Raw genomic sequence first — 10,266 nt, forward strand, 5'->3', positions numbered from 1 at the left:
TCATGCAATTTTATTAAAACCTAAAAAACCAAAATTTGTTAATTATTTCTCATCATAAAAATCACTAATATTTCTCTTTTTTTATTTTATACCTAGTAATCTGAATTCTGTGTTCCACTGAGAAATTTTCTATTACAATCTTAGTAATATCGCACCCGATCAGATAGAAGACCAACGGCAGTGTTGGCAACTTTTATTTTGTAAAGTAAGGCCTTGATAATCAGTGAGCTTAATAATAAATTGTGGTGTAAGCTGTGAAACGAAGACAAGGGATACGAGAGGCTGATAAGACGATGGCATATTAGAAAGGTTTGGAGGAAAGACGGACCATTTGCCACTTTTGTAAACTATTCTTTGGCAGAACTGAAGAATGTTTTAAAAAGGTATGAGAAGTCAATTTGGATCATGGAAATATACTGTTGAGCTAGCAATGTAATGAACTCGTTTTTAGTGATCTCAGAGTTACCTGGGGCCCAAAAAAACTGAACTACTTAAATAGAACAGAAAATACAAGAAAAGAAAAATCGTTTAAGAAGGGAAGATATTTTAGAGCTGAATGCAGAGGTGGATTTAGCTTTTTTTTTATTAACTATATCAGAAAGGAACTTCATTTTCTTAAAATGCTTTTTTCCAAACGGTAGAAAATTAAATATCATACCTATTGATTTTTTAGTAGTAGAACTGCTCCCTCATTTTGGTAGCAGCTAATCGCACAATAGATTTCCAAGCATAATTAAAACCTTAAATAAATAATAAAAATAGTGTGAAAACAATTTCGCAGACAATTTAACATAGTTCAGTATAATGTAAACATGTAAAAATATAAAAAAACAAAAAAACTTTTGTAAATAATTTAACACTGCAAAATCATACAAAACGTATTTCGATTTTACTGTTTCGTTAAACATAAAATGCATATTTATACAAGTCACTTCAACAAATGATCCATCGCTTCTATAATAACTGTACTGAATGTAATACTTGCCGACGTCTTCGATAGTAAGTACAATTTTTATACATTTTTTTATCAGTTACAAATTACTGTTTTTTGTTTCCTTGTAATTGCGCACGATACATTTTTAACCGCTAGTTAATTCAGAATCGCCAGTTTTTTTTAACATGGATGTTTTTTTGGGGGGGGGGGGGTCATTCTGAAATTTGCGAAATTTGTATTACGATTTCTCATCGAGATAAAGATTTATTTATTGAACAATAAATATGGGTACAGGGGTTCTATAATATATAATATATTCTATTATTATTATAATATATTCTATATTATATATTATATTAATTATATTAAGTTACTGCTAAAAAATATTTTTTTTTAATTTTTGTGGCCATAATATAATATAAGCATCTTACTGAAATTTTAAATATAAATCAAATAATTGTACCTCATAAAAAAATCGTTATAGTTATACCTACCCGTGATGCTAAACCAGTCCATGATTCAATGTTTTTCCGTGGAGCGTAGAAAACAAAAATAGGTTTTTGGGCTGGGGGTCATTCTGAAATTCGTGTTATGATTTCGTGCAATGGACATAAATATGTAATAGACATAAAGACCGTCATCGACATAAAGATCGAGATTATATATTGAACAATAAATATGGGCTTTTTAAAGTTATAAGAGTTTTAAAGTTAGAATGGGAGGGTAAATGGAGTTGGGAAATGCACTCAGATAAAAATAATACTACACTCCACCTTTCCTCCTGCCCTAAACTTGAAACTTCATTAACTTGAATTAATATTAATAACCGATACTGGTTATCAACCAGTCAACATTTTTAGCACATTATTCTCAATTTAAAAAGTTAATAAAATATATACGTTACCTTTTAAGTTTCAAAAGTTGCTATCAAAAAACCAAGTTGGGAGGTGGTTCAAAACAAAACAAATTGTAAAAAATTGAGATCACATTGTATAACAACAATATGAAAAAAAAATATTTTAATTTCTTATTAAACCCTATGAGATATTGAGTGGTTTATGATAAAATAATCACCCTGTATATGCTTCGTTCTTACTAAGTCCCGATCCCACCGTGTTGGCTTGTGTTATTTTAGTTTTGTTAACTCTGTGCGAGTTTTAGACGGTATTTTACAACGACCTATACCTTTTTTTTGTTTCGATATTCATTTTTGATACACAGCTGCAATGATATTCATATAATTTCAACATACGAAGTGAATTTAACGTAGTACATTAATTTTCTTTATATTTTTTCCATTCTGTGATTTATAACATAACAATTTAAACTGTGTATATTTTTAACATTCATTACATTTTTTATGTGGAATAAGTTTAAGGCTATAGCTGTTTACATAGAAATGGATCTGTATTTTTTTTTCAAATTTAGAGTCAACCAAAGTTTAAAACTGATAACTCCTAGAGGATTTTTTATTTTTCAGGATTTTAAGGGTGATAGAGTGAACTTTTTCATTACCTATTTAGCTGAATAATAAATAATAACTCATTTTAAATAAAACAATGTACTCTTCATTTTATGGTTTTCCTATTAATAGAATCAAATTTTAATTTCAATTTTCCTCGTATATTTTAATAAAATTTAAATAACAAATAATATACTATACTATTTATAATACTTTAATGTTTAATGTAATTTTATATTTTAAATATTTATGACTTAAATTAAAGCACATTTTTGATCTTTATTATTATAGGAAATATTTTTAAATATTAAGAAGTTAATTGTAATTTTGTTGGAACTGTATTATTACATTTTAAAGTATTGTAAAATTCTTAATTTTTTATTAGGTTTCTGCGAAGTTATTTTTTTTGCTCCTTTATTTATAGGGACCTTATATTTTTTTTACAATAGAAAAGCCAGTACAGTGTGTTTGGGTCATAGTGGGGATGGGGAGGTTACAGGAATTATTATTTGGAAGTATCTGCATAAAGTGTCGATACCCTTAATTTTTTTTTTTTTACAAGGAAAATCATAATTGATTTTTTGTTTTTTAATTTGTCGTGATGCGTGTAGATCAAAAGCTCGACGGGAACACAACTGGTAAATAATTTCAGCATGTGTTTAAACAAAAAAATTAAATAAAAAGCAATTCTCATCAACATTTTCATACACAGTGTTCTTCAGTTAAATTTTTTCATCGTTTAGTGCTTTTGTGTGTTGTTTTTTAGGCGTTACGATAATGCATGAACAAACGTTGATTTCAATGGTTTTTTGGGTTGTTGTTTTTGGTTGTACACGCGTTGTGTCGGGCGATATGAGCGATTTACAAAAAAACCGAACTAGCTAACAAGTTAAACATGTTGGTGCGTCATTCTGGATGGCGGTATATGAACGTTAATATCGTGGTTCTTAATAATAATTGCCCAGTAATAATAGATCCCACATCCGTAATAACCGAAGCCGTATTGTCGATCCGGAACCCGATCGACAATTCCAACGTCGTGGAAAAATACATAGAGATCTGGAATATGCTCATGTGTAAGTACGCCGAGATTATTTATAACTACAGGTTTCGCATAGAACATTTAATAGGGGTTTGCCAAACTGAAGAAAAAACGGTCGCCTCTTGGTTTAAATGGTATTGCGATTGTTTCGATTTGGTGCTTATCAAACTCAACAGCATGTCCTCGAGGTTAAAATGCATGAGAGACGCGTTGACTTTAATTTACTCATTAGGTCAGCAGTTGGAACCTCAACTAAACGTATTGGTCGTCACACGAGAGAATTGACCGATTTTACTGAACCTATACAGCCGAGCATAAGGTTGAGATGGTCTACACGTGGTTTCGACGAGAACGGGATCGATCATGAATTAAAAACCATTAACGGATATCTCTTGGATATATACGAGAAGAACATACGTGGATTATTAACAAGTCTTTGCGTCACTCAGTCTTACAGAGAAAGATGGCCAGTGGATCCAAACGCAGAATATTCTTACAAAAAGAACAACCAACTGATACCACAGGAAATGACCAAGCTGGAATATGCAGGAAGCCAAATCGACGATGTTTCCAAATGTTTAGACGATGATATGACACGCAACTGGTTCAACAATTTAAGCTTTGCATACGACCGCACAGGAAATGTCGTTAAAGACAAGTAAATCACTGCAGTACAGTTAAAAAAGTTGATAATTTTCTTAGAAGTTTCAAAAATAATCTTAATAATTTAAGTAAGTTATACTATCAATCACTGACTTCCGCTATATTTAATATACTATCACTTTTCCGTTTCTCGCAGTTCCTATAAATTTTCCGCAATATACGTCCTCTTTGACTACCTGTTTATTTATGATAATGGTTTAATTTTCTTCGTTTGGGTCTGCTATTGGCAAGCTAATTATCGTTTCCGACCGTGGTATTAATACAAACCATTTATTGATATTTCATTTATCTATAACGACATTTTCTGGTGTCGGAGTAACCAGTATCTTGTTATTAAAAACGTCAAGAACAGCATAATTGTTTAATACAACTGATTAGCCTAAAATTCCATCCTGTGTAACAGGAAATTTGTTTTCCGCTACATGAAATCAGTGTCTACTTTATTATTATTAATCAAAACTGGAATTTTTATTAGTCCTATTGTTTCAGTAGTACCTTTTAAGTTAATTTTATTATTTTCATCTTGCGTTATATCAATAATCAAAGAGTTTTTTTTTACAATATTTACTTCACTGCCTGTTTCTACAAGTAATACAAAAATTATTTGTTATACTAGCAGGAGACGCACAAATTATATGATTTTTATTTATTGCTGAAGAGATGACTGTAAAACGTTGCCATTGTTCTCCGCCAAAATTTGGTTTATCAAACGTACTCCGCGAGTTGCGTTGGATACCTGGCCGTTTCCCGAAATGTCGTTGTTATTATGACAGTTGTTTCCATTATCTAAATTACCTTTTTTATAATAATCAGAAAAAGAGTGCCAATTTTTTTGACAAAACTCACAAGTTAATACGCGTAAATTATAATTCGTGTAATGAAAATATGTCGTCATGTTTAAAAAACAGAAACCAGCTGTGTAAGCTAACAAAGTTAAACTGCAAAAAATATTTTGACTTTACTGTTTCGGTCGAAATAAGTCCGTAAACACTAGGCAAGAGAGTCGCATCATTACAGAATAAGCTGATCAATTTCTTAAGAGTTTAATGATCTTAATTATTTAAGTAAGTAAAACTTTATTTGACCAAAAATTAGTCTTTTTATATTTACCGCTTTTATATATTTTTAAATGCAGAATATATTAGATTCGAATAATTAAATTGGAAATTATTTAAATAAATTGACATGAATATGATTATTATTCAAATAACGTTTTATTCAAATGATGCACAACTCTGCATGTAATACTGGCAAATTTTTAAATCAGTCTTTTTTTAAATGCGTAGTTTAGGTATGGAATAGTACTTTATTTTTTTTGTTTGAAATAGTTATTATGAAACCTGTTTATTTAAGAGCGTGGTATAAAAAATTACTCAGTACTACTTAAAAGTATAAAAGAATTTCTCATTATTTTAATTTTTAAGCGTTTATTTATTTATTTTTTTCCCAAAACCTAGCTATAAATAACTAATACTAGCTTTACATGTATTACTTTTTACAGATAAAAATGAAACTCTTTTGGTTTTTAGTATCATGTGTCATTGTAGATGTTTCAACAGATGAACTACTAAGTAACTATTCTATTTTCATACTTCTGTATTTGTTTTATATAACAAACTATAGAAATACAGTATTTGTAATTCTTATTTTTATTCGACGCTAACCTACTTGAAGAAGTAGAGAATTTTAAAAATATTTCTCTTTTTTTCAGGGGAATATAAAAAATCCGTCTCCATTACAAGTCAGTAAAATGTTTGTTTTATAAAAATAACGTTCTAAAATTTACAATTTTAATGATTTTTTAATTAATTTTGTAAATTATGTATTACAGCCAATCTCATATACGATGTTAGTAGAATGAATATCATTCGAAATCATGTGACGAGAAGTAAGATATTTAAATTTATTTCGGAATATATTATTGTTTTGTTATGTTTGTTTTACAGTCCAGTTATTTTTAAATTAAAAACTATAGTTTCTAAAAATAGTTCATAAAAATGCACGAGCTATAAAGAACCAAATTTCTAAGTACTAAAATATGTCAAATAACTTATATTCATATTTAGTAGTAGTATAGAGGTTTATATAATTCAATACACTTGAATTTATGCAGTGATTATATTATAACCTGATAGTAGGAGTAGTGGTAGGGTAAATTGTCATTACATAATAATTTATGGTGTAAATCAGTGCTTACTCTGATGACTTGTAAATTTATTTTGATTTTGTTTAAACATTTTTTTGTTTCATTTAGATGGATTGGAGTATGTAATTGAGAAAATTGTTGAGAACAGTTCTTTTACTTTAGGTAGTTATAACTAAATAATAATAAAAAAAAAATAAGTAGAAAAAAACATTTTATAATTATATAAAATTTGCAATTTAAATTCAACATCATAATGCAAATTTATAAGAGATATAAATTATATAATTTTCTCTGTTGCTGTCAATTTCGTTTAATAATTATATTTCATTCTATTGCCACAACTACTTCGATTGGCCATTATATTTTCATATGGTCTCTATTCTATTAAAAATAATCGTGCTAAGGAGATTTCTTCCACGTTACTAATACAAATGTTTTTCCTACCTTACAATTCTTCTTTTAGTTTATAATAGAATATAAAATGAAATCGATAAATATTAATATATGTAATGTTAATTTTAGAAATGATGAATAATATGTTCGCTGTACCGGGTAATATTTTTAAAGAATTAATTCTGTGCAGTTGTTTTATATACATTGAGTACCCAGCGTGTTTGTTTTATTTTCAGACTTTCATTACCTTAGAGACTGGAATAGTAACTACACATTTATATTCCTTATATACAATAGTTTAACACATCATAATATTCTATACATATTATGGAGGATTATTATAATATGCACACAATATACATACATTAATACATATTGATTTAAATCACAAGAAAAAAAATAATTAAAATTTATTTTACAGTTTGCAAGGATATCCAAGAAGCTTTAAGAAGACAAATGACTATTCACCTAAGTAAATATAAACATTTAACACTGTTACAATTTCCAACATCTTGTTCATCATATTATCGCTTTAAGTTTATTGAATAAGCCTCTGTTCACCATTCGAAATATAATTTATACATTAATTGAAACGTTGCTTTTAAAAAATAATTGTACGTAAATACTATATTTGGATTAATTAATTGATTTAATTATTCATAGCTTAAGATTGACTGTATGGTTAGTATATAAAAATTATTTTTATTAACTGTGTAAAAAATTAACACTTGAAATACTTGTTACAGGTTTTCGTTATGATGAAGTTCCAGACCCTAGTAATTACGATTTTATGATAATATTTTTAAAAAAAATGTCAACAATTTTTTTTAAAATCTTATTAATTAAAGCTACAATTCCATTCTTAAAACCTCAATCAAAGGAAAATCATTTATTATTTAAATAAAAATAAAAATATATATAATTTTGTTTGCATTAAGGTATATCTAATTAAAAATTAATCCATTAATGCAATCAGTCCTCTCTATAAATATTTTTTTATATGTTAAATATAAAAAAAAAAAAAAAATGTAGATCTCAAAATGTCTGATAAACAATTTTGACAAAATGTACGAAAAATTCAACATTTAATTAAAATATAAAATACTATTTAGAAAGTAGAACTACACATTATTCGAAAAACTTTCAAACATATTTTTTTAAGGTTGAGTGTTTTGGTATTTAGGATCTTTTGTACAAATGATAGTTGAGAGTAGTGAAGATGTAAAATATAGAATTAAGTGTAATTAGATCAAGCGGAGGGATTCGTCAGGTGTTTAATGTGACAAGAGAAATCCAATGAAACTTAACGATAAGTTTTACAAGTTTATTGAGACCGACTGTGTTGTATAGTCCTTACAGACCTAGGATTTATTTAAACGATTTATTTTGCAAGCCTATTAAACCATTGGATAACAAACCTTAATTTAGTGTAGTAGATATAAAAATGCATAAGGAGGAAACACGAAATTGAAAACCGTAAAAATAGTCATGCAAATAATTGTAGAAGGAAGGAGAGGAATTGGATAAACGAAAAAATTCGCACCCCGCCAACTATTTTTCGAATTGAGAATGTGGTGATGAAATAAAAACAGTTCGATTATGCTAAAATACTGTGATCATTTATTATTTTGTTTGTATACAAATTAGAAAAAACTTATTCTTAATGTATTTTATAGTAAAAGTATTATATATTTATGTTATTATATATATATATATATATAAACTAATTCATTTAATAAACTTGCAGATTTTGAAGCATATACTTTGGTGGAACTAGCAGCACAAAGAAGAAGTATTACTCTGGAACCTTTAAAACGTTTATGGAACAGGGCGATAGGTAAATATTAATATAGAGTCAATAGACATATAAATAATACTAATATATATAAAGAGTATATCGTAATAACGATATACTAGGATTGCAGAACATTTAGAATGAGGCCCAACCCCTTAGGGCTTAGCACAAATGCTTTTTATATTCTACAACTAGACTGCACGTGTTACTATACAAAGACAGTTTTGTTCCTACACCTCTTTTTCTAGACTATCTCCCGTGTATTTTACATCATATGGAAAAACTAAAGTATTATTGTAGGTACAGAATATCCGGTTACAAAAAATATTAATTATTATTCAAACATATATTTTGTGGACATATATCTATATATATATAAAAATGAATTGCAGTTTGTTTGTCCTTCATGCATTAGTACACCATTCATTTGATCGCCATGAAACTAAATGTTTGTAACCATAGTTGCTCAAAATAAACACTTGGTTTGTAACCATGGTAACCACGGTACTCGAGCAAATGGTAGTTGATGATTAAAGTAACAGGACGATTTTATATACCACAATTCTAGGCAAGCTTTTAACTTTTGGAACGGAATTTGGGACTAAGACTGGGACGGGGACCCTTGAGTAAGAGGAGTACATAATAACCGAAAAAAGTGTCACAAAAACGCTGTCACGCTGTTATCTGATAAGAGATTAAAGATGAGAGATGTGGGAATAAGTTAATGGGAATGTAGCTTATAGATAGGTTGTAGCTTATAAACAAATGTATTTATATTACTTTTACACCCAAATTTATTTATTTCACTGTATTTAATTTAAAGAACACACACACAAAACTTATCTTATGTGTATACAGCATTTGACTTGACTCTTTTATTTACATACAGGGTGTTTTTTATCATGGGCCACTCGATATCTCACTGGGTTTAATTAAAAACCCAGTTAGATATAAAAAAAAATCACCCCGTATAGTTCTTTATAACATTATGATTTAAATTATTTTTCTGGGCTTGTGAGATGCGTTTTAACGTCAGTTCATAACAATACATCAAGGATACAATTAATTATACATTTCAACAATTATCACAATATGTGATAAATAGAATATACATTTGTACAATCTTAATATATAGTCAAAACTAACACATACTTCCTTATAATGAAAAAAGCTGCTCAAAAATGACACCATGCAATTTCTATTGTAATTTTATTTTCAAGTAACGTAGTCATGTGTTAATTAATTTTTTAGCTGGAAATGTATTTAGTATAGGTTGGACGTGTCGTTTCATAGCATTGTTCATGAGTACAAAATACCCTCAATTTTTCACACAAGATGTTGTTGAGTCTGGGACTTTGTGTACCATATCTAGTAGGTGGTTGGGAAGCACAAGATACAGAAAATTTGAGGGCAGATGGTGGCGAGTCTTAGGCAATGACGTTGACACTTGTGTAGAACTCGTTCCAGAACCAGTGTAACACTTTTACAATGATTATGTACTATTTTTGTTATATTTAAAAAATATTTTTATTTTGAACTTATATCCAAGTTGTTGATTTACAATTTTATATAATTAATTGTATGTAACAGTTTTACTCACTATTATAATAACATTATATATTGCTTGTGTGTTTATTTAAACAGTTACTTAATATTATTACCATATATTACAGATCGGCACATTCAGATTAGTAGTAATGATTACAGTAGTAAGCATTGAGTACAGTTTTATGATTAAAAAAATACAATAAATACAAAAATAAATCAACAAAATGGTTAGTTTTCCATTAAAATGGGAGATATTGGGTCAAGAACGTGTGTTATAGCGGAA

The 10,266-nt window shown here is 28.2% G+C and overlaps 1 protein-coding gene across 2 annotated transcripts; it reads left to right on the forward strand.

Annotated features, from left to right (window-relative positions):
- The first annotated feature begins 4,821 nt into the window (after positions 1–4,821).
- LOC126836076 (uncharacterized) lies at positions 4,822–10,039 on the forward strand. Of its 2 annotated transcripts, none has more exons than XM_050569097.1 (11): positions 4,822–5,165; positions 5,603–5,672; positions 5,813–5,842; positions 5,933–5,989; positions 6,356–6,409; positions 6,770–6,799; positions 6,877–6,903; positions 7,062–7,112; positions 7,387–7,416; positions 8,388–8,477; positions 9,708–10,039. In XM_050569097.1, the coding sequence occupies exons 2-11, from the start codon at positions 5,609–5,611 to the stop codon at positions 9,911–9,913; spliced, it is 639 nt and encodes a 212-aa protein (XP_050425054.1). In that variant the 5' UTR covers positions 4,822–5,165; positions 5,603–5,608; the 3' UTR covers positions 9,914–10,039. The 2 variants fall into 2 exon arrangements, with proteins under 2 accessions (XP_050425054.1, XP_050425044.1); XM_050569087.1 differs by having other exon boundaries at positions 5,023–5,165; positions 9,687–10,036.
- Positions 10,040–10,266: the final 227 nt, after the last annotated feature.

This window comes from Adelges cooleyi, unplaced genomic scaffold (assembly GCF_023614345.1).
Source record: "Adelges cooleyi isolate 19-005CV unplaced genomic scaffold, UGA_ACOO_1.1 ACOO_flye_CR_arks_rails_tigmint_CR_PRNA_1, whole genome shotgun sequence".
NCBI classification, from domain to species: domain Eukaryota; kingdom Metazoa; phylum Arthropoda; class Insecta; order Hemiptera; family Adelgidae; genus Adelges; species Adelges cooleyi.

Bases quoted from the DNA above. Each gene is read 5' to 3' on its own strand.
- LOC126836076 (XM_050569087.1), top strand. From the start codon at position 5,609: ATGAAACTCTTTTGGTTTTTAGTATCATGTGTCATTGTAGATGTTTCA. The intron at 5,673-5,812 runs GTAACTATTCTA...TCTTTTTTTCAG, and splicing joins TTCAACAGATGAACTACTAA to GGGAATATAAAAAATCCGTC. The intron at 6,904-7,061 runs GTAACTACACAT...TTTATTTTACAG, and splicing joins TTACCTTAGAGACTGGAATA to TTTGCAAGGATATCCAAGAA.